The 22,662-nt window shown below is 35.8% G+C and overlaps 6 protein-coding genes and 2 non-coding genes across 9 annotated transcripts; 2 read left to right on the top strand and 6 right to left on the bottom strand.

Moving 5' to 3' along the window:
* Window positions 1-32: 32 nt before the first annotated feature.
* On the bottom strand, window positions 33-186 carry AT3G02725. Its single transcript, NR_140938.1, has one exon. It is a non-coding gene; the product is annotated as an other RNA (small nucleolar RNA).
* A 36-nt stretch (window positions 187-222) lies between these two features.
* On the bottom strand, window positions 223-308 carry AT3G13525. The gene has a single exon (NR_141588.1). It is a non-coding gene; the product is annotated as a snoRNA (small nucleolar RNA).
* A 1,433-nt stretch (window positions 309-1,741) lies between these two features.
* Window positions 1,742-2,551, bottom strand: AGP12 (arabinogalactan protein 12). The gene has a single exon (NM_112198.3). It carries the CDS (start codon window positions 2,387-2,389, stop codon window positions 2,207-2,209), a length of 183 nt encoding a protein of 60 aa, NP_566458.1. The 5' UTR covers window positions 2,390-2,551; the 3' UTR covers window positions 1,742-2,206.
* Window positions 2,552-5,384: 2,833 nt separating this feature from the next.
* AT3G13510 (carboxyl-terminal peptidase, putative (DUF239)) lies at window positions 5,385-8,121 on the bottom strand. Its single transcript, NM_112197.4, has 7 exons — window positions 7,530-8,121; window positions 7,200-7,286; window positions 6,852-7,109; window positions 6,576-6,740; window positions 6,440-6,493; window positions 6,200-6,346; window positions 5,385-6,112 (listed from the first exon to the last, which is right to left on the bottom strand). Exons 1-7 carry the CDS (start codon window positions 7,698-7,700, stop codon window positions 5,735-5,737), a joined length of 1,260 nt encoding a protein of 419 aa, NP_566457.1. The 5' UTR covers window positions 7,701-8,121; the 3' UTR covers window positions 5,385-5,734.
* Window positions 8,122-11,030: 2,909 nt separating this feature from the next.
* AT3G13500 (uncharacterized protein) lies at window positions 11,031-11,640 on the bottom strand. The gene has a single exon (NM_112196.2). It carries the CDS (start codon window positions 11,521-11,523, stop codon window positions 11,170-11,172), a length of 354 nt encoding a protein of 117 aa, NP_187959.2. The 5' UTR covers window positions 11,524-11,640; the 3' UTR covers window positions 11,031-11,169.
* Window positions 11,641-12,125: 485 nt separating this feature from the next.
* OVA5 (Lysyl-tRNA synthetase, class II) lies at window positions 12,126-15,813 on the top strand. The gene is made up of 14 exons (NM_112195.3): window positions 12,126-12,446; window positions 12,534-12,752; window positions 12,887-12,998; window positions 13,086-13,194; window positions 13,292-13,349; window positions 13,531-13,599; window positions 13,680-13,787; window positions 13,927-14,019; window positions 14,117-14,221; window positions 14,324-14,530; window positions 14,604-14,698; window positions 14,842-14,932; window positions 15,075-15,251; window positions 15,400-15,813. The coding sequence occupies exons 1-14, from the start codon at window positions 12,174-12,176 to the stop codon at window positions 15,490-15,492; spliced, it is 1,809 nt and encodes a 602-aa protein (NP_187958.1). The 5' UTR covers window positions 12,126-12,173; the 3' UTR covers window positions 15,493-15,813.
* Window positions 15,814-17,108: 1,295 nt separating this feature from the next.
* Window positions 17,109-19,013, top strand: AT3G13480 (nuclear polyadenylated RNA-binding protein). Of its 2 annotated transcripts, NM_001338054.1 has the most exons (3): window positions 17,172-18,088; window positions 18,235-18,407; window positions 18,992-19,013. In NM_001338054.1, exons 1-2 carry the CDS (start codon window positions 17,628-17,630, stop codon window positions 18,290-18,292), a joined length of 519 nt encoding a protein of 172 aa, NP_001327070.1. In that variant the 5' UTR covers window positions 17,172-17,627; the 3' UTR covers window positions 18,293-18,407; window positions 18,992-19,013. The 2 variants fall into 2 exon arrangements, with proteins under 2 accessions (NP_187957.3, NP_001327070.1); NM_112194.4 differs by lacking the exon at window positions 18,992-19,013 and having other exon boundaries at window positions 17,109-18,088; window positions 18,235-18,590.
* Window positions 18,461-22,261, bottom strand: Cpn60beta2 (TCP-1/cpn60 chaperonin family protein). The gene is made up of 15 exons (NM_112193.4): window positions 22,112-22,261; window positions 21,588-21,807; window positions 21,380-21,505; window positions 21,158-21,295; window positions 20,981-21,076; window positions 20,647-20,889; window positions 20,339-20,573; window positions 20,052-20,221; window positions 19,882-19,959; window positions 19,719-19,790; window positions 19,530-19,634; window positions 19,356-19,448; window positions 19,180-19,272; window positions 18,965-19,088; window positions 18,461-18,865 (listed from the first exon to the last, which is right to left on the bottom strand). Exons 2-15 carry the CDS (start codon window positions 21,789-21,791, stop codon window positions 18,852-18,854), a joined length of 1,791 nt encoding a protein of 596 aa, NP_187956.1. The 5' UTR covers window positions 21,792-21,807; window positions 22,112-22,261; the 3' UTR covers window positions 18,461-18,851.
* Between the last annotated feature and the right edge of the window lie 401 nt (window positions 22,262-22,662).

Here is a 22,662-nt window from a genome sequence, read left to right as displayed (position 1 = left end):
TGAATCCTAGCAAAGTTTTTGAATCATAAAATAAATGTGATCCTATAACATTGGAGCATAACTCTATGGTTAACACATAACAGAGATTACTCAAGCAGATAGGATCATTTACTTTACGCACAAATAAAATCCTCAAAACCACTTTTAGAGCGAATCTAAAGGCTTCGAAGAAGAACTATGTGCGATCATCAAAAAAACATAAAACTGAATAAAGACGAAGGTGCTCAGATATTAATGAATGGTTGGGAAGTAAGTATCTTCATTAACAAAAATTCAGATTAACGAGATTTATACCCATCATCACTGCACCATCATCGTTCCGAAAAAATGAAAGAAAAAAACACTTTTGAGAAAATCAACTGAATCGAAGGAAGAAGAAAGGTGACGACTAATTAGGGTTCGAGAGGAACACACCTTATTTATAAGTCTCGTTCTAGGTTTTCATGTCGTTGACTCTTTAGTATGGGCCTTGGGCCTTTTGTGTTGGCCCATTATTGTTTGATGTCTCCTATAATACCTGAGAGATTACCCACCACGCTGTTACGGACTATTTTTTTTTGGGAAAATAGTATTTTCTGTATTTTTTTCGTAATGTATTTTTATACCCAAACTAATTTGTAAGGTATTTGTATACCCAAACCGCATTTTTATTTGAATTTCATACCTAAACTTAAGAAAATATGCAAAATTTAGAGTCAAATTAACGGATGTTAGTCAACACCGTAAAAATTCTGAGTCAGCAAACACGTGGATAATGACGTGTTCAAAACGACGTCATTTTTCAGTGTATTCTTGCTTCTGCATTACCAAGAGGACAATGAAAATTTGTAAGGTATTTTCATACCCAAACCGCATCTTTATTTGAACTTCATACCTAAACTTAAGAAAATATGCAAAATTCAGAGTCAAACTAACGGATATTATTCAGAATCAACCCATTTTCTCATATTGTTTTGTGCCTTATTGTTCTTTTGCTTCTGCATTACCATTTTCATTGGACAGAGACCAGGATTCGCATTTCAGTAAGAAAAAAAAAGAATTGAGGCCTAGAAGGTAGAGAGCTGTTCTCAATATCTTATGTGCAAAGTTATATATACAACAGCCAATCAAAAGAAAAGTTGTATTCAATCTTTAGCGTTGTCTTAAAGGGATTGGTTTCCATCAAGATTGTGTGTCATCATCCATTGTTCTTTTGATTCGCATGCCAACAAGTTTTTATTAATTTAAATTTTTGTTAGTGAACTTTCTAGAAATAAAAAGGAATCAATCAAACTAAAAAATAAAACTGGCGGCCACTTACAAAAGCTTTTCGATCGCTTCCTCAAATAGAGAGGGAGGAAAACGAAGCTAAGGTTATGGGCCCATTCTTGCTGCTGACCACTTTTCCTCTATGCATCTCACATGGCTTAACATGTTGTTGTCTGATAGCATCCCATGCTCCAAATATTAAAACCTTTTGTTTATTCTCTTACTTGATTAGTGGGTGGTTTTGTGTTCGGTTGGTCTGAAACTTAGCTAGTGTAAAGTTAATCTCATAGGCCCTTGGCACCGATATTCAAGCTATGTTTCAACTCTAACTATACCAAAAACATTATTGGCTATGAATTTTTTCTATGACTAAATTCTCTAGCCTTTACAATGTAAAATGGAATGCTTTATGAATATATTTGATCCTTTTGAGTTTTGAAGCATGTTTGATGCAAGTGCAATATATTCCTCATATCCTTCTTGTCTCATTTTGGAGCTTTATTGTTGTGCCCACAGTTTTACTTTTATTTGTTTTATTTTTAGTGAAAAGTAGTTTCACTAGAATTTTATTGAGAAAATCTCGAAGCCATAGCATCATCATCATGATAATTACCACACATCTTTCAAAGATATCACAACCTTCCAAAATTTCACAGCTCATCGCATCATTGATCATACCCCTCGAAGATGTGAGGTTTACATCGTTTGTGTGGACTTAGATTAGATATCTTGCATGTGATGTTTTTCTTATGGTTACTGTAGATTAACCAAGACTCGGAAAAACATTGATAGAAAGAAATCAATCCATAAATATAGTATTAATTATGAATCATATACACACAACACATAGTAGTCCAAATATTAGAAACAAATAACAAAAAGCTCATGCCATAAGACATAAACGAAAGTAAAAGGCAAAACAATTTAGAACCTAACTCAATGAAATGTGGAGATTGGTTTAGAAGAGAAACCCTGATGCCAAAGCAGCAACAGATGCAAACAATGCCGGGACAAACATAGCAGCATCGGAAGTAGGACTTGGAGCCGGAGCCTCTGTCTGCGCAGCCACGTTTCCTACGGCGGAGAAAGCCACAATAGCCACCATCAACACCACTATGAGCTTCATCTTCATTGACTCCATTTCTCCTCTTTTGCACTTAGAAGAAATTAATCTAGTCAATAGAATATATGATGATGTTTTGTTCTTCTCTTTGGTGCGAATGATGAGTTGTGGCCTTGTGGTTTTGAAAGTATTTATAAGCCAATTTTGGGAATGTTTTTTCCAGAGACGTCTCTATAAAATATTTCGCTTAGTAATTTACTTAACTTTTTAGTAAAGGAAAAGGCATCCGAATTACAGCACAATAATACAGAAGATAAAAAACAAGAAACAGAAACCATTTCTTTATAAAGATATATTTCTGTTTCAAATCTAATGTCCTTTTTGAAGTGTTTTCACACATATTAAAAAAAAAAACTCAAAAAACTTTTAATTTAAACGGTTAATATCATGTATTTTAATGAACTTTTTCTATTTAAATTTTTAAAAATGCAATTACTTTTGAAAATAATGGAATTTCAACTGGTGTTAATGAGATTATAGGAACGAAAATACCTAAAATCTGTTTTTTTTTTTTTTTTTGCACTACATTGATACATTTGTTCTAATTAAATTGTAGGGTGAATTAGCTACCGAATTGCATCATGATATTGAATTATTGATGAGTAGCTTCAGAATATTTAAGGATCCAACTAAACAAAGCACTTAGGGAATGAATAATTTTTCAAAAACATTTGTTGATATGGAAAATGTGATTGGAAATTGGATGTTATTCTTGAATAAGAATGAAACAAAACAGGTTGTCCAAATAGTTTAAACAGCTGGCAGAGATTGGCTGTCTCTTGGCCCAAACTACATTGTTGTCTTTCTCAACCACTCTGTTCTCTCTTTACAACCTCACCACTCATTCATTACTAAAATGTTTTATTCTTTTTTTTTCTAATTGTAGCTTTAGTATTGACATCTTGTTCTAATATAATTCATACGGTAGATTAGACGAAAGTATTGCTTTGAATATACGTAAATTGCGTGTAGCCTTCGTATGGGTTTTGCTATTCAGTGGGGTTTTAGATTCTAGAAATGTCTTTGACATTCAAGATTCAATTTTTTTTTTCTCCTAATATGGTTAAAAATACAGATGGTAAAGTCTACGTTCAAAATAAATTATGCAATGCGTGTTCCATTTTTTAATACTTCTATAACCTTTCGTATACATTGTATCGAGCTTTATATATGTATGATCTCCACGTTTAAAAATAATTTCTTTTCCTGGAAAATAGTAGTTTTATAAGATTTGGTATCCTTATGTTGACTCATGATTCGTGAATCTAAAGAATAGGGTATGAACACTCAATACCTAGTTTTATATGAAATTCAGGGATTCAAGGACTTGGTTTTAATTTTTTGCTTTTGTTTTTAATTCCTTTGTGGATTTGTAGTTCTAAAGTTGATTGCGTAACTAAAGGATCAATTCGCCGTTTTAGCCTTTAGGGTTTAGTTGAAATTAATGTTAATGCTTTTCTCCAACGTTCACATTTTCATGTCATACCAAACTATGAAAATGACCAACCACCTCCTTTCCCAAGATCCTTTTTCACATCTGTTAATTTTTCTATAGTTTATATGTCGGCCATTTATTTGCTTAAAATCATTAGTATTCAATATTGCAACGGCTTATATATTTGTTTTCATTAAACAGTAAAGAAACTAGCCGGAAAGCTTGAATACCAAAACATGCATTATTATAAGCATGGGGTTTCACTACAAATGTGGCCCCAACCAATGAAACTAATTGTTGTTGTTTTCCAAGTTCCAAAACAAAATGAATAGCTCCTTTCTTTTCATTTTGCTTTTTATATTTATATACTTTATAATATTCATGAAATTTATATTAATACATTGATATATTTACATAGTTGTATTTTTAGTTTGAATAGAAGAAGTGACCTCGAAATTTTTCTTTGATTAAATTTTTTACAAGATTTTTTTTTTTTTTTTTTTTTTTAAGTCTCTTTCATTTTCTTCTTATAAATTATAACAGTTTAACAACCAGTGCATGATGATGACAAACTTTAACAATGTTAACGTTCACTTTCTTTTTTAATTTGAAAATGTAACGTTGTTGGAATTTGAAATTAATTGCATTTTCGACTATCTTATATTCTTTGAAAACATCTTCCATTTGATTTTGTATTTTTGCTAAGTGAACTTTATTGTTATGTTCCTTTTTACATTTTGAGAAATAATTATATGGAAAGTAGTTTGCTACTGTTAAACCAAAAAATAAAATAAAAAACTAGTATGCTACTGTCAAGCATTTTCTTTATCACCAAAAATTTCTGTAAATGAGATAATATTATAGATTTAAAAAAAATAAAATATATATATATATATATATAATTTGCTGAAAAGTTGTATAAATATTTCAGATCGATGTGGCTGAAAAATATCTAACGTGATCTCATATACACTATACCAGAAGAAATTAATTTGCAGCATTACCTGGAAAGTTAAATTTTAGAAAAAGTAATGTTTATAAATCATCAAACGAGTACCAAATTTTGGATATTTTCTTTTGACAACATCTACTATGCAAGTTTTAGTTTACATGTCCGCGTTATTCGTGGACCACGATCGAGGATAAATTTGCCCTTCACTATTTGTGTACACATATGCAATGATGCAATAAATGTGAACGAAGATATGCTTGTATTCATATCATGTGTAGTTGTGTACAAGTGTTAAGAGGCCCGAATTTGGAGGATAACATAACATTGTGCTTTTGTAAGCCCATTTATAAATAAATCTTAGCCCATATGATTTGTGAAAACCAACACCGTCCATTAATCCTCAGGTTGGAAAATTGGGTTCTGTTACGGTGGAGGCTTAAGTGACTGAATTTTTGAGTTATGTTTCTGTCAATGAGTTGAGATTGTTAATATTCATCCAACGTAAATAGAGACCAAATGATAATGTGGAAAGTGAACTTGCTATTTAACCTTAAATCTCCAGTGGTGCTTTTGTCTTTCAATGTTGCGAGACAAAGAGGATTTGGAAGCAACACAAAGCATTAAGAGGCGATTTAATAATCTGGTGAAGGAATGAGTGATCAAAGAGGAGACATACAAAGGAGACATCAATGTGATACACTGATACTAAGGGCTAAAGTTTCTTTGAGCTTTTAAGAAACTTAAAGTCACACCTACTTTTCCCCCATCTAGTTACATGGAGACTACTACTACAAACAAACACCTTATCATTAAGTTAAAACCACACAAACCTACAAAACTTCCCATCACTGAGAGAGCTTACACATACATATCACTACTTCACTTTCTTACTACAGCCTAATACTACCCAAGAAGGAGGAAATTCACAAGACTGAAAGAGAGATACAAGCTGAGTAAACACTACACATGCCCGGGTTTATGGGCAGTTCTTGTTCTTACCGGGACCACCGTAGTAGAAGTAATGTCCCCAGTCATCATTGCTTCCCGTTTGAACATCATAACAGTTGGACTTCTCGGTGAATGTACCAAGTCCTTTTGGTGCTTTGAGGTTGTTGGATCCATCTACGACTTGAATGTTCCGAAAGTAACTTGCTTTACTGAAACCTTCTTCTGGAAAGTGACCACTTCCCATCTGTGTCCAAGTGTGGTGGCCTTCTGACTGTGAGTTCACAACTTCTCCTCCCCATTCGATCATCGATGCACTTTCTGTTAGGTAGGAGAACAGAAATGATGGCCAGTACCCCAAAACATACCCATTCCCAAATTGCATCCACCAATGTCCCTCCTTTGGATCCTATGACATGTTCAACATAACACATTCAGCCTCAAGGTTTCAGTTTTTCTTTAGAGAAACAAAAGATTTCAGTTCTGACACAAGTACCTTCCAGATTAGAATACTGATATCATACTGGGAATTGCGGTATCCAGAGACTGGTGAGATGCTTGCTCCCATTGCTATGTCACTGTTGATTTGAATGAAACCTGAGCAAAGAAGATTGTAGCAACCGGTAGCTTGATAGGCATCACTCTGGAAGAAGAAAGATTGAGCAACGTAAGAACATCATGCTATATTACACATACACCACAAATATTCAATTCAAAGGGAGTTTTAAAATCTTACAGTCCAGTAAGTGAAGAGTCTTGTGTTATTGTCTCCATATAGATCCGGACTCACCTGTTGTAAGCACCACACAATCAAAACACACAATAAATTGCACAAGTCATCTTTACATCTCCAAATGATGAAAATGTCTTACCTGCCAGCCAGCTTCAATACTGTTAAGATCTTGTCCAAAGGAACCCCCCAAAAGCCATATCTGCGACAAGCTGAATTCGTTTGTGTTCTGTATCTTTGGCTCCCACACATTCAAAGTCGCCTTAGCTCCGTAGTACTTATCTCCTTCCACATAAGCTATGGCGTGCTAATCTCATTGAAGAGTTCAAGAAACCAAAGCTTAGATCAAAATGACTCATACTTAACAAAGCAACTACAAAAGTAATTAAAAAATGAAGCATTTCTTGATATCCCTCACTTGATGACCATTTTGGTTGATGAGGTCGGGTTCCGCAGATTTAGGAATAGGAACAGACCTATGCTTCTTCTTGCCATATCTTTTAACTGAACTTGCTCTCAACACATCATCCTCCCTTGTCCTCCTCATGGGAATGGTTCCTTCAGTACATTTGCCATACCGGTGCCACAACTGAGGGATATGAGTTTCTTTCCCCTTTGGTTCAGCAGATACCTTATTGTCATCAAAGAGCCCTTCTGGGTGGTAACTAGGCCTCATCTGAACACACCAAGAAACCAAAAAACCAGATTTAGAACCAAACATATCAAGAAAGTACTAAATCATTAGTATTTTTTTATTTCTTTGAACCTGAATCTTGTGGTCTTTGAGGAAGGGGTGGTCAAAAGCTGGCTGCTTTGAAATAGGAATACAGTCGATTATATCTCCATCTGGACTCTGTTTAACCACAAAGAAGAACATAAGAACTCACTAATTCAAAAACTTCAGGACTACTGATTTATCCAGAATTAACTATGAACAGTTACTAAAACACTGGTGTAGACTAAGAATGAGTGAAAACTTCATTACTGTGCCAATTAACATACAAAAAGTAACAGGAGAGAGAGCAGAAATCATCAGTTTCCCATCAAACTCAAAACGAGAAAACACAAAGTAGTAAAGAAGAAAGAGAGTTAGAACCTGAATAGTCTTAACAGGAGGTTTGTTGAGCCTATTCAAATGCTTCTTCACCTCAAACTTTTGCCTTGAAGAGCCATAGCTCGCTGCTGCGCAAGATAGCGAGAGCATCACCCATAAACACACAAAGAAACCTCTATTGAACTTCACCAGGCTAAAATGCTCAGCTCCCATTGTCGCAATAAACCCAGAAACACCAACAAAGAAAAGAACTTGGCTTTCGCTGAGAAGATTCACACACACACACTAAGGCCTAAGCAATAAAGAGTAGCTCAGAGCCAATGAAAGAAAACCCTAACGAGAAGAAGAAGAAGTTCGAACAAAACAATGATAATGTAGTTCGTGGGGACAAGTTTGAAGGTGGGTCTGGTTTTGCCTTGTAACAAAAATCCAACCACACATATCAAAATCCAAACTTTCTCTCAATCTGTCTCTGTCTCTGTCTCTCTCTCTCTCTTCCTCTGCTTTGAGAGATAGTGGAGGCTCTCTCTTTTTTTTGCTCACTTTCTCGCTCCAATGGCCCCACCCCATTCCCTTTTTTAGTTAGTTAATTATATACTAATATGCATGATTAGCAATTTATAGTTTACTTTTGATTTGCTTTGTGAGAAATGAGAGAAGAAGGTCTAAAGTTGAAAAGAAAGCATATTAGAAACGTCTTACCAATCCCACTGTAAAACTATAAATTCGCAATTAGGTGGTTTTTATTTTGATAATGATAATGTCAATTAGTTAGTTGGTTCTTGTAATCTTTAACTATGAGTCTATGAGCATTATTAAAATTGTAATGTTTTTCAAATTGGTCTTTACCTTTTTGAGTATAATTGGTCTCTCTGTCACGTGGTGTTTATGGTTTGAAGACAACCTTGGGGATCTCTTCCACATTAATCTCCCAAATTTCCCTGTTTTACCCCTCTCGATGAAAGCAAAAATGTTATTTTCCCCCTTGGGAACAAGGATGTTTTTGTCTTCTTTGAATGGGGAACTTAAACGGTGAGGCGTTAAAATCTTGAGTACCGTCGTTAAATCCACGTCAGCCAACCATGGATGAGCCACGCTTTTTTGTATATGTGACAGCTAGTAACTACTACTCTAGTAGCATCGCACACGAGAGATCGCACGTAATCTGTCTGTGTTTAGGCAAAGCTCACACACGTGCGTGAAGTTGCATCTTCCACCGTACACGTGTCAGGTTATGGCCACTGAACATGAACAAGAACAATGGGAAATGGAAGTCTAGCGAACGGTCATAAAATCGTAGAATCCAATGTGAAATTAGTTGGAACCCATATAGTTGTCTTAAAGAAAGCCGAGTTTCTCTCTCTCTCTCTCTACCTAATTATTATAGTATCTCTTTAGGGCAAAATCATAAATGATTGTGGAGATTTATTGGTCCTTTTGTTCATACAATTTTTGCAGTGATGCTTTGTTTTCATAAATTGACATTCTTAGTTTAACTTCCATCAGTTGCTCAATAATAAAAGTTTAACTTCCATCAAAACGTTTTATTAGTATAAGAGACTTATAAATAAATAATGAACCAATTAAATTAGATAGCAATATGATTGGTGATTAGCAGCATTGGAAGGCTACGTAGTTAGATTCATATACATGTTAAAACACCGCAAACATACATTATGTATGCAATTATTACATCACACGGTGTCGCATTAACATCTAATATAATTACGTGGAAGTACATGCATGATTTATGAAAACATGTTGGGCATGTCTTTGAGAAGAATTATTAACGTGTAGCATCGTATTGACAAATGACAAGGAAGATGTTTGAAATTAAGAGAGAGAAAACATAATATAATACTTGGAGTTTTTTGGATACGCCGACAAAATGTGTGTGTGTGGTGTATCACCGAAATCTAAGTAAAAATGTATGTGCCGGTAGTTACGGCCGAAGTCGGGAATTGTAGAGTTGAAGTTTAAATTCAAGTCGGTTTAGCTCAGAGCTACTTTAGTTTTACTCCAAAACATTCATGTAAGTAGAAACAAATCGGTAAATCAGGAAGTTTGGGGAGAAGTTATGCATTTGCAATGGTGTAGCTATCTTTTGGTTCTAATGGATTCGTCTTTATTTGTGATTTTGGGATGTAAGTTAGAGAACCGAACTTTGTAATCAAATTTATTAGGCAAAACACTATTTCTTTTCTTTTCTCATATAGTTAGAACAATGAAACTATCCCCGAATATGTGTCTACATGACTTATCTAAATTCGACTACTACACATGGGCTAAGACTAGTCCGGAATTTCGGTAAAGTGAAAGGCTATCCAAAACTTATATAATTGCAATAAAAAGCCACGTTGTGATAGGGTATGATTAAAGGAGGGAGAAAAGCAAGTAAAAGATTTGATTTTATGGAGCGATATAAATTTAGGCATGGAGAAAAGTAAGTATGATAATAGTGATATGATGGTTATGACCATACGAAAGGAGGTGGAGCCACAAGCTTTTCTTATCGTATCATCTATATTATTTTTTGTTTAATGTTACTCCATTATTGGTAACATAATGAGAATCTTTTTGAAAATCCCTCTTCATGTACAAACTTATGAATATACGATGATAACACATCACATATGATATGATTCATACCAAATAAATGTTAAATTTGTTTTGAATAAAATAAATGTTAAATTTGAATAATGGAGGAATATCTTCTTCATAATCTCTTGGTGTGCATACCAAAATTCTTAAGTATTTCAAAATATGTGGAAGTCACATAAAAATCGCGGTGGTTATGTGATTTTGAACGTTTCTAATCCAAGAGTTAATTGGGTGGATTGTTGGAGAGTACAAAATGATTCGTTCGTCAATGGCTGTATAAATAATTATATATATAGACACGGTACTAATGTATCCTTGACCTGATCGTGTGAATAGATGTATGCATATTGTCTTCGGGGTGATACATATCACATGTGACTTTTTCATTTTATTCGTTCTTAGTTGAATCATTACATAGATAGAGGCCTTTCATCCAATTTCTGACTTCTTCATATGTCATGGACAACGTAACTATAGCGACATCAGTAGATTCACTACACATCCAAACCAATGAAACAAAAAAAAACATATGAGAGAATTTATCTATAAAGAAAATCAACATGACTTATGCTGGCTGTTTTAGTTTTTAAATAGAGAGACCAAACCCAGTGTCCACCAAATAAAATCTAGAAGCTGATATATATTGACAAATCATAAACCAACTGATTTGTGATCACAACCTATACTCAGCAGATCCAAGCTTTGAAGTAGCAAAAGAGGCAAAAACTGTTTCAGCAAGTCTCCAGAAGCTACACACATAAGAATTGAGGGTCTTGATATGTGTAGTCCAACCACAAAAACAAGAGAAGTAATTAACAATTTGGACAATGAAGATGTACTTCTGCATAACAGAACATTAAGATCACCACAAGTTACTTTTGTTCAAAGATGGAAATTTAAACATACAGTCAATGGATAAAGGATATGTTATAATTCGTAATGTCTGATTATGTTATTGAATATCCAAGAGTAAATTTACAGTATCCAAGAATACCAGATTAATAATTAGGACAATACACCTAAAGACAACAATAATCCCAAAAGAATTAGAAACTAGAAAAAAGAAGAGGTCAGCTATTTATTAGTCGGAGTCCGAGTAATGGTAATAGTCATCAAAATCCAAGGAAGAAGACCCATGATCATCAAAATCGCCGTTACTATTATGATCAAAAGCAACCACATCGTCATCATCAACATCATCATCATCATCATCATCATCAACATAATCATAATCATCATCAGAATCATAATCGGATACGGAGAAACACAGAAACTCCCAAAGACAGATAAAGAGATGACTAAGAGGGAGGCAACAAGCCACCTCCATAAGCTGTTGCGTATTCATCAACTCCGACGACGGAACCCTCCTCATCCGCTGCCACTTGTCGGTGGAAAATTTCGCCACCGTCGCCATCACCGAGCTGCTAAAAACCATAGCCAACAAATTCTCTCTTTTCCTTCTTCTTCACGGAACTGGTTTATGGTTTTGACTTTTTGACTTTTGTCGTTGACTTTGCAAGTCGTAAAGCCTATGATATCATTTAAGTTTTTGCCTCCATGCTTTTTGGGACAATTTATAGAGAGAATTTGATCCGTTGAATGGATCACACAAGTCTGAAAAAGAATTACAAAGAAAAGAAAAATAGTTAGTGTATATAATATTTTTATTTAAAAATTTACAAAAATGAAAAGTATTAGCCAAAAGCTCAAAACATTTAATACATTTGTCTCTCTAAATGTTTTTTTTTCTTAAATATTTACTTATATAAAAATGTCCATATTTTTTTTTATAATAACTATTGGATACTATATTAACAAAAATAATAATATTTTGAACATTATTTCTGTAAGCAATCGTATATAAGAAAATCATGTTTCTCACAATCTCACTTCTCTTAAAGAAAGTCAAAAACTGACTACTATTATAAGAAAAAAAGAGTAAGAACCGACTTATAAATTTCAGAAAATCAGAAGCCCAAAATGTTTAGGGTTTAGGGTCCAAAAATGCAAAGCCCAAACCCACTTGCATTCTTCTTCCACCTATCCACAGCAGCACGACTCTGAGAAACAGAGAGAGATAGAGAGATGGAGGCACTTAAGGTATGGAGTCTAACGGCGACGCCACTGAAACAATTACTCCGTCTATCCTCTTCTTCTACACGTCTCGCCACCACAATATATGGACGAAGATCCTACCACTTATCACCTGCGCTACGATGTGCCTCCGCAGCTTCTTCTTCTTCTTCCAGTGCCACGACGGCTGAAACTTCTAAACCCTCCGGCCGCAATCGCCGGTCTGCGTCATCTTCCAATTCCACCTCTGATCGTGAAGCTATCCGCTCCATTCGCCTTAAAAAGGTTTGATTTTTACTTTCAAAATGTGAGCTTTACTTAAATTTCCCTTTGGAAATATGTTGGGTGCTGATCAATGTTTTTGGTTCATAGGTTGAAGAATTGAGAGGCCAAGGTCTTGAACCTTATGCTTATAAGTGGGAAAAATCCCACAGTGCAAATCAGCTTCAAGAGATATATAAGCATTTAGCTAACGGTGAAGAATCAGACAATGAGATTGATTGTGTTTCTATAGCTGGTAGAGTCGTTGCTCGTAGAGCCTTTGGAAAACTTGCATTCTTGACTCTCAGGGATGACTCTGGAACTATTCAGGTTTCAGTCTTGTTCTATTTTGTTTAGATCATTTAGATGGCTTTGATCACACTTCATTAGTAGCTGGCTGTGACATTTCCTTGTCGATACAATCGTTTATTTCCCCTTTTGTTTTCATCTGCTGATCTTTGCAGCTTTACTGTGAGAAGGAAAGACTTTCAGATGATCAGTTTGAACAGTTGAAGCAATTTATCGACATTGGTGATATTTTGGGTGCTAGTGGCTCGATGAAGAGGACTGAGAAAGGTGAGCTTGACTAAGATGATTATACTCGATGGAGAATCTTTTTTTTTTGGGGTTTGTTTTGTAACTGTTTGTTCTCTAATTTTCCAGGGGAGCTTTCTATATGTGTGAATTCTTTTTCAATTCTCACAAAGTCTCTCCTTCCACTTCCAGACAAATATCATGGTCTAACTGATATTGATAAACGTTACCGCCAACGGTGAGCTCTATCTTCTGTCTATGTAAATCCCTGTTTCTAATTCTTAAAGAAAGCTCATAAGTTTTATTTGTGTTCCGCTTGCTGTTGTTCTTACTAGGTATGTTGATATGATTGCTAATCCTGAAGTGGCTGATGTGTTCCGGAGAAGGGCAAAAGTAGGTTATCAAAATCTTTAAACTCCCATTTGAGCATCTAGTTTCTTTTGTGCATGATCCCTAAACAAAATGCTAGTTAGAGTTAGATTTACATCTTTCAGTGACACTCATATAAGATTGTTAGAGTTATTTTTGTTTCACAACAAATCAACAATGCTCTTCTTCTGTTTTGTTGTAGTAGATCGTTTCAGAGATACGCAAGACAGTTGAGTCTTTTGGATATTTGGAGGTTGAAACTCCAGTTCTTCAGGTTTGTGGCCACCTTCATTCTCAAATAGCCACTTAATATTGAATGTATAGGAGTCGGTTTCATGAAGTTGTGAAAACTAGGGAGCAGCTGGTGGAGCTGAAGCAAGACCTTTTGTAACGTTTCATAACTCACTTGGGAGGGATCTCTACCTGAGGATTGCAACTGAGCTTCACTTGAAGAGAATGCTAGTGAGAATCATCTTCTATTTTCATAATATATTGGCATTTCTGCCGTTCTTCTTATCTTTCTTTTGGCTGAGAATTTACCTTAGAAGTGTATTGGAAGGTAAATGTTTTTCTCTGAATAAAATCCACTTTGTGATCACAGGTTGGTGGGTTTGAGAAAGTGTATGAAATTGGTCGTATATTTAGAAACGAAGGCATTTCAACACGTCACAATCCTGAATTCACGACCATCGAGGTAGTTCAAGATATGCCTCTGCTCAATCATTTGCATCACTTGGGCTTCCATACTCTTTAATGGTTACCTGATCTATAACACTTTTAGCGTTGTTTAGATGTATGAAGCTTATTCGGACTACCATAGCATGATGGACATGGCAGAATTAATTGTCACTCAATGTTCAATGGCAGTTAATGGGAAGCTAACAATTGATTACCAGGTGAATATGCTCGACGTCACGGCTAGTGTGTAGAGATAAACTTATCTAAATTCTATGTTGGTTGTAATTTTTGAGTTATTGAGCTGTGATTGCTCTGTGCAGGGAACAGAGATCTGCCTTGAGCGGCCTTGGAGAAGAGAAACCATGCATAATCTCGTTAAAGAGATAACAGGAATCAATTTCAGTGAGCTAGGGGAAGATCTCGGAAATGCCAAAGACACAGTTCTGCTCGCACTCCAGGACGTGCTTGAGCCCAAGGACAAATCTGGAATTAGAGCTTGCTCTTCCCTAGGCCATCTTCTTAATGAGGTGAAGCTTCTTCGGTTGACACTTTACTATCAACTCTATGAATTTATGTGCTGAAATCAATTTGTATTTTCAGATTTTTGAAGTTGTTGTAGAGCCAAAGCTTGTGCAGCCCACATTTGTCTTGGACTACCCAATCGAGATATCTCCTTTGGCCAAGCCACATCGCGGGTAGAGTTGTTTCTAGAACTCTGTTTCCTAGCATTGACTCGATTTTTACCTTTTTCCCCAACACTGTCACCATCTTCTAGATCATACATCGTATGTTAAGAAAACTTTACCAAGTGTAAATAGTTTTTTTTTTTCTGCAACAGCAATGCCGGTTTGACTGAAAGATTTGAGCTGTTCATCTGTGGTCGTGAAATGGCAAACGCATTCTCTGAATTGACTGATCCCGTGGACCAGGTAATGGGATAATGCAACCTTCCACATTCCTCCAATTTTGTGTCTTGATGAATAACATTCTACATAGTGAACGATCTGCTTTTTAGTTATCTTTGTGTAGACTGGATCATAAAAGATTAGTGATTTGTTTAAAATATGGTAGAGGACACGGTTGGAAGAGCAAGTAAGGCAGCATAACGCAAAGAGAGCAGAGGCTGTTCGGGAATCTCCTGAACCAAACGCAAAGAAAGATGATGATGATGATGAGTCATACGAAGTGACCCTTGACGAAGACTTTCTCACTGCCTTGGAATACGGAATGCCTCCGGCTTCGGGAATGGTACTTATGTCTATTTTCTTTCTTCTATACAATTAGAGTAATAGTATTTTCATTAGTTAATGGTTGCACACTCAAGTCTATAACATGACCGGTACTATGCTCAAGTACTTATGTTGGTTCACTATCATTGTTTCTTTGTCTCTCTTAGGGGCTTGGAATTGACAGGCTGGTGATGCTGTTGACGAACTCCGCGAGTATAAGAGACGTCATTGCTTTTCCTGTTCTGAAACTTCAGCAGTAACACTGAAACATGCAAGTGGTAATGCATGTTGTAGCTTTTATAGCATTCTTGTGTATCTTTATTGGTGATTTCTCCAGCAGGAAGTTGGAGGAAGAATGTGTAACAGACGTCATTAGATAGCAAAACAAGAAGTTATTTTATTCTTGATGAGTGCCTAAAACAGAACACACAAAAACTTGGATCATTCCATTTTATCCCATTTGGCATGTGGTAAACAGTAAGAAACAAATAAAGTTTTGATTTAATCTCTTTCTTTCCTATTTCCCGGCTAGTTGATTTGTAACTGCACTAAACTTGGAGCATAAGAAGATATCACACGTGGGTAAGGGTTCCATATGTATTAGCCACACGACATGTTCAAGGTACTGAAGAAACTAACACTGATTCAGTTTTCTTGTATAAAAAGATAAGAAGCTTCACGCTCCCCTCCTCTCTCTAACTTTTGCTGATTTTCTAATTGATTTCGTGTCGGCAAAGCTTGATCTCCTGTTGTATAGGTCAGGGACAAAGCTAACAACAAAAAGAACTTTAAAGAATTACTTTCCATTAAATGGTTCGAATGTTGTTTAAGAAAATGATATGATATTCGTTTACTTTTTTAAGTTGGAAAAGGACAAGCTAACGCCAAAGTGTAGAAAACTTTAAACATGGACTATAATACAAAGGATTTTTTTTTTCTTTTTTCTTTTGCTACTAAAGTAATACAAAAGATTTATAGTCTCTCTTTCTTGGAGTGGAAATAATGTTTGTGGGTTTTAGCTTTAGATGTCGATGAGGTAACTTGTTGAATGTATCCGACCAATTTATAAATGATTGATGATGCATGCACAATAATAAGCAAAATCTCACACATGTGTGAGACAAGCTGTATGTCTTTTGAGTTTGATTGATCTCGAAATAATATGTCAGAACTCAGAAGCATCCTATGTCGCGTCATTATTCTCTATATTAATTGACATACCTATGTGTATATATCCATTTGGGATTTGCAGAAACTTCGTGCATCTAATAGATTACATCATTCATAAAAAAAATTACAGTATTAGATCATATCTGGATTTGTCAACGATACAAAATATATAGAAATTATTAATTTTTGATAAATACTTTCATTCACGTGGAAACTTCGTGTGACTTATTCCATTAACATTAATCATTTAGATTTGTCCAATTAAATATTAAGATTTGCAAGATTATTGCTGATACATATAAGTTCTCTACACACAGTTCATATCTAAATAAATGTATAAGTTTAATCCTATAAGTAGATGATTTTCAAACAAAATTTATAAGTTAATGGTTTGTACTGGTGATCTCAGTACTGTCATAACCAAGTTTAAACTTGAAAGCATGTGTTAGTGGTAGACATAAAAGTAATATAATTTAATTACAATTATGAACTTAAAAATTCTGCAGCATAGTAATATTTAAAAAAATATATAATTAACTATATACGTAACTAATTTTTTTTAACAAAACACATAATCTTCTCAATAATTATCTAACAGATAAAAAATATTAGAAAATAAATATATATGATATCCTAACAACAAACAGAATCCAATATATAAGATTAAGCGAGGGAACAGTTAATCTAATTAGTTAAAAAAAGACTTCACCTTTAAAGGCATTGAAAAAGCAAAATTCGAAGACTAACTACTTTATCTTCTTCTCAGAGAAAAAGAAGCAAACACTTTTTCATAAATTCTTAAAAACTTGGTCAGTCACTCTTTTGTCTCTCACACAACACAAATTCATAAAAAAGTAAATGCCTTTCTCTCAATTTCCTCTTTTTTTTTTCTTTAATGGCCATGGCTGATTGTTCTCAATTGTGGAATCTGTTCTTTCTCAATTAGTAATATTAGCATTGCGTGGTCCCTGTACTTTTGTCTGCTTCCTCATCTGATCAACGCTTAATTTATGGTCTTTGGATTCTATTGAAGTGTGATATTATATATTGTGGTTATTAACTCTTCCTCGAAAACCTTTTGTTGCTCTTTTTTTTTTTTTTTTTTTTTGTTTCAGAAATCCAGAGATTGAAATCCTCGAAGCTTTTTGAGTCCAATCTGGGCATCTCAATGGGCATGAAAAGGTTGTAACTTTATAAAGAGAAAAGAGGGAAAGTTTGGAATTTGATGATCGGGTGTTTTAAAGACCCAACATATGTTTTGATGAGGGTTTTGCTGTGTAAGATCCAGTGCCCTTCTTTCATCTGTTTCTGTAAGCCTTCTCCTCATATCTACGCTTCTGGTTCTCTCAAATTGGAGAATACTTTTCCTCAAGTGTCTTCTTCGACTACGGTTGTTGATGATCGTGACCATGATGACAATGATGATGATGATGCACATGTAGAAGAAGAAGAAGTTGTTGTTGATCATGTTGATGGTTTGTTGACTGAGGTTGTTAGAGAAGAAGATTGTGCTCTAGAGGGAAAAAAGGAAGAAGAAGAAAGTCTTAGTAATGGGGAAATCTTGAAAAGCAGTCTCAAGAAGGAGGTCTTAGATTCAGCAGATGGTGGGAGAAAGGAGAAGAAGAAAGTACAGTGGGTGGATTTGATGGGGAAAGAACTTGCTGAGATCCGAGAATTCGAGTCTAGGTACTGTCTTCTATGAAGTTTGAATCTTTGTTTTTCTTAGGTTTCTTGGTATGAAGTTTGAATCTTTGATCAATTCAGGCTTCAAAAGATGCTAACTTTGAGAATTAGTTGATTGACATTTGTCTGAATCCCTGTTATATTTGCAGTGAAGAAGAAGATGTTAGATATGATGGCGATCAAAGCTGTGTTTGTGTTATTCTGTGATCAACTCGGCTTAGTTTTACCGGAAGATATGGCAATGGTGAAGGGTGAAGAAGCTTGCTTGAGAATTGGCTCTGTTCAGCTTGTGGCTTTGGATTTAGAATCCATCTACATTGAGGTACATATAGTAGAATCCACTTTTGCTCACCTGAGGTTATATGTCGATTGTCGATTCAGTGTTTACGGTTTTAGAGTTGTTAAAAGAATTGCTTTATATTACACTTGTTTACTTAACCAGTTAATGAAGTTCTTTCTTAGTCAGATTCAAGAAGCTTTTAAATTTAAAGTACACTTTTTGCATTCTATCTAAGTTCCCTCAGCTTTAGCATGTATATAAGATGGTGTTATTAAGAGCACTCAAGATTTTGAAGATCACTGACAAGTTATTCAAAATGATTTCAAATATGATATCTAGTGAACACATTATTCTCTGGTTCAAAAATCACTACACTTGCACAGAAAATTTGTTTGCAAGCTAAAGGAATCCGTATCCCAGTGAGCTACTCTCGCTTCGGAATTTTGCCTATCTCTCAGCTTTACGAGCAAACCTGGTCGGTCTATCTTAGTATCCATAACCTGAAACAAGACAATCGAGAAAGATTCAGTGATGAAGAAACATGAGTTTTGTTTTGATGTCACTGTCCAGTTTTTATGAATCAGAAGGTCTGGACTAACCTGAGTTGTCCATTGGGTTACCAGCAGGAACTGGCTCTGGCTCTGGGATCTCAACAACCACACAGTCAGACATCAAGAACGTCTTTGCAACTGAGGCGGCATGTTCTAAGCAACATCTCACAACCTGAAAACAAAAATCCACTCAGGTTCATTGGATATTTTGCGATCAGATGGGATAGCAAAACAGAGTGAGGGAGTGTATGTGAGAAACTGACCTTTGTCGGGTCGATGATGCCTGCAGCCATCAGGTCTTCATACTTGCCGGTTGCAGCATTGTATCCAAATTTCACATTATCGTTAGCCAGCACCTGCAATAAATAAATACAGCTTTTTAAGCAACTTACGTAGATCAAGAGCTGAATAAGCATGGATGTTCTTATGTTGTTATAACCTTCTCGCTGACAACACTTCCATTAACACCAGCATTCTTAGCTATCAATTTCAGAGGGTAACTCAGTGCTCTTTTAACAATTTCCGCTCCAACCTAGAGATGGGAAATAGTTGAAAATGCAGTAAGAGCAAGCAATTTGCAAAAAATTTCAAAATTCTTGATTTTGCCAATCACCTTTTCTTCATCATTTTCAAGGGTATCCTTGATGGCATCGACCTTTGATGCAAGCCGGAGCAGAGTGCAACCACCACCAACGACAATACCTTCCTCAACAGCAGCCTGAAACTCAATGAGGTCATATAATTAAGATATACATGAGTAGCACGATACCTATAACCCCATCAGCTGGATAAAGAAAATCACCTTTGTAGCATTAAGAGCATCTTCCACTCTCAGCTTCTTTTCTTTGAGCTCTGTCTCAGTTTGAGCTCCAACCTTTAACCAAGATGTAAAAACTTTAATTAGATCACTTAACTTATTCTTCTATCATACAAATCCAAGAAAGTCCATGTGATTACTATTTTACCTGAATTACAGCAACTCCACCAGAGAGCTTCGCAATTCTCTCATTTAATTTTTCCTTCTCGTAGTCTTGCTCCGCTTGCTGCACAACCGCAGTTGTATTAGCATAAACAAACTTTATACAAAAAAAAGTAGCTGTCACAGACTCTTATGCGGTTTGACTCAAACATATACCTCAATAAGATTCCTAATCTGTACAACACGCTTGTTCACTGCTTCTTGTGTGGTCCCATCACCCACAATTGTTGTCATTTCCTTTGTCAGGACAACCTTGGAAGCGTTACCCAGAACCTCTTTTCCAGCTTTGTCAAGAGAAAGACCAACTTCCTCTCTGATCACAGTTGCTGCACACAAAAACAGAAGCAACACGGTAAGGTTTTAACAGCCAAATGATTCCAAATCAGGAGGGCACATTGATTGATACCCACATATAGGTTTTTTGTTATAAAAACATGACCTACCTCCAGTTAGAATGGCAATATCGTCAAGGTATTGGCTCTTGCGCTCTCCAAATCCAGGAGCTTTGAGAGCTGCAATCTTCAGTGTGCCTCTAAGCTTGTTAACAACAAGAGTAGCTAAGGCTTCTTGTTCAATATCTTCTGCAATTATGAGGATTGGGTATCCGCCTCTAATCGCATCCTCTAGAACCCCAACAAGATCCCTTGCATTGGTTACTTTCTTGTCAACAAGAAGCAACTGCACAGTAGAAACTTGTTAGGCTATTTGCATCACAATATCATTTTGGTAGCTCAGAATAAAGAAAAATTACCTTGCAATTGTCATACTCAACAGACATTTTCTCACTGTCTGTCACAAAGTATGGGGAGATATAACCACGGTCAAATTGCATTCCTTCCACAACATAAAGGTTGTTCTCAGCGCTTTTTCCCTCCTCCAGGGTCACCACACCCTTCCTGCCCACTTTGCTCATTGCTTCAGCAATCATACTTCCAACTTCGTGGTTATTACCCGCACTAACAGCTGCCACATCAGCAAGTTCACTGTCTTCAACCTATATTTCCAATGACATAACCTTTAGACCATCTTGCTATAGACTCTCGAAAAATTAAGAAGAAGGAAGTTTTAGCATAATAGTTACTTACCTCCTTAGACATAAGTTTCAGCTCGTTAACCAAAGCCTTTGCAGTCTTCTCAATCCCCCTAGTGATCAATACAGGGTTCGCACCTGCAGCCACCACCTGAAAAATACAAAATTTCAGATTAATATACTGTTCTTCTGAGTATAAAATCAGAGAAAGCTGAAAGAAGAATGTAACAACCTTGACACCCTCAGCAATAAAACCTTGTGCAAGAACAACAGATGTTGTTGTACCGTCACCAGCCAAGTCATTGGTCTTTGCAGCTGCTTGCCTTACAAGCTTTGCACCAATGTTCTCAACCGGGTCCTCCAACTCGACCTAAGCAGAAGAAAACCTTAAGCTTAGAGAAGTAATTAAAAACGAAAGGAACATAATTGGTTAAACAGACAATAAATTTCATACCTCCCTCGCAACAGTGACACCATCATTAACAATTCTTGGGGATCCATACTTGCTCTCAAGAACAACATTTCTCCCTTTTGGTCCAAGTGTGACACCAACAAGGTCCGCGAGCTTGTTAACACCAGTCTAATAACAAACGAGTAATCAGAAACCAAAAATAAAACGAATCCTAATCATTACTCCAGAAAATCAATTCATTAATTCTCACCTGAAGTTTCCTTATGGTAGTCCCATCCTTATTGAAATGCAACTCCTTGGCTGCACATACTATGGCAGGACGGGATCTTCTGACGCACACGTTATGTCTCCTTCCAAACGAGCTTGAAGAGATGCTAGTCGCAGAAGACAACTTGATAGCATTGGGAGCAAGCAACGAACCAAGGGAAGACGTGGCAGTGAATGTCGATGCCATTTTCACTTCTCAAACACTGAAAATCAATCCAACAGTTCACATAAAACGAAAGATTCACCAAAAGTACTAACCAATTAAAACTGGCAACAAAAAACAAAAAACAGATGAATTTCAAAATCAGAGCTCAATCCCCAAATACTCAAAACCACAACTACACCAATAGCCACAAATCTCCGGGAACACGAAAACAAGGTAACATACTTTTTCTCAGCTACTAGTAATACTTGTTAATTCCAATTCTAACAAAACAATCAATCGACACACACAATTACATAGGCGCCAACATTGTGAGCTCAATTGATGGGAAAAGTGACACTCACCGGACGGTGGAACGACGGAGGTGAGGAGAGAGATGGCGCCGAAGAGGTTTATTCCGGATAAGGAGGAAGAAGTAGGTTTCTCCAATGACGAAATGAAGAATGCACTTGCTACTGATAATTTTTTCTTTGAATATAAAGGCGATATGAGCCTTTAGCTCTTGAAACTTCGAGCTAATCTTAGCCGTTGGATGTACTCTTCATTGTTTTCTCATTAGAACTCTCTAGAACGTCGGATGGGTAATCGGATCATGGGTTTATTTCCGGTGGCCTTGTTTGGTGATTTGGGCCTGTTTATGAATCTTTAATCAAATAGGCCCATTACATACTCTCGATCTTAAAATGTTTTTATTTAATAATAGCTTTTTTAAGCTAAGGTAATTTACTTCCTTTTATCCTAAAGGTAAAGTATATTTTCTTGAATAGCTAGTTTTGGTAAGTTTCTCTGAAAAATAGATTTTACTTTCTTTGGTTTTATCTTAATGATTTGCTTTTAGTTTTTAAATAGTTGCTCAAAACAAAAAAGTTTAATATATATTTTTAAAGATATTTCA

The sequence above is a fragment of the Arabidopsis thaliana genome, chromosome 3, assembly GCF_000001735.4.
Source record: "Arabidopsis thaliana chromosome 3, partial sequence".
Classification (NCBI taxonomy): domain Eukaryota; kingdom Viridiplantae; phylum Streptophyta; class Magnoliopsida; order Brassicales; family Brassicaceae; genus Arabidopsis; species Arabidopsis thaliana.
Note: the sequence above shows the minus strand (reverse complement) of the source record. Positions and strands in the feature narration are given on the sequence as shown.

Bases quoted from the DNA above. Each gene is read 5' to 3' on its own strand.
- AGP12 (NM_112198.3), bottom strand. From the start codon at position 2,389: ATGGAGTCAATGAAGATGAAGCTCATAGTGGTGTTGATGGTGGCTATT.
- AT3G13510 (NM_112197.4), bottom strand. From the start codon at position 7,700: ATGGGAGCTGAGCATTTTAGCCTGGTGAAGTTCAATAGAGGTTTCTTT. The intron at 7,110-7,199 runs GTTCAAAGAAAT...TGGTGTGTTCAG, and splicing joins TCAAAGACCACAAGATTCAG to ATGAGGCCTAGTTACCACCC. The intron at 6,741-6,851 runs GTGAGGGATATC...CAATGAGATTAG, and splicing joins TCAACCAAAATGGTCATCAA to CACGCCATAGCTTATGTGGA.
- AT3G13500 (NM_112196.2), bottom strand. From the start codon at position 11,523: ATGGTTTTTAGCAGCTCGGTGATGGCGACGGTGGCGAAATTTTCCACC.
- OVA5 (NM_112195.3), top strand. From the start codon at position 12,174: ATGGAGGCACTTAAGGTATGGAGTCTAACGGCGACGCCACTGAAACAA. The intron at 13,600-13,679 runs GTTTGTGGCCAC...TGTGAAAACTAG, and splicing joins TTGAAACTCCAGTTCTTCAG to GGAGCAGCTGGTGGAGCTGA. The intron at 14,531-14,603 runs GTGAAGCTTCTT...TTGTATTTTCAG, and splicing joins TAGGCCATCTTCTTAATGAG to ATTTTTGAAGTTGTTGTAGA.
- AT3G13480 (NM_001338054.1), top strand. From the start codon at position 17,628: ATGATCGGGTGTTTTAAAGACCCAACATATGTTTTGATGAGGGTTTTG. The intron at 18,089-18,234 runs GTACTGTCTTCT...TTATATTTGCAG, and splicing joins ATCCGAGAATTCGAGTCTAG to TGAAGAAGAAGATGTTAGAT.
- Cpn60beta2 (NM_112193.4), bottom strand. From the start codon at position 21,791: ATGGCATCGACATTCACTGCCACGTCTTCCCTTGGTTCGTTGCTTGCT. The intron at 21,506-21,587 runs GTGAGAATTAAT...GTTTGTTATTAG, and splicing joins CTACCATAAGGAAACTTCAG to ACTGGTGTTAACAAGCTCGC. The intron at 19,635-19,718 runs GTGATTTTCTTT...ATTGAGTTTCAG, and splicing joins ATGCTCTTAATGCTACAAAG to GCTGCTGTTGAGGAAGGTAT.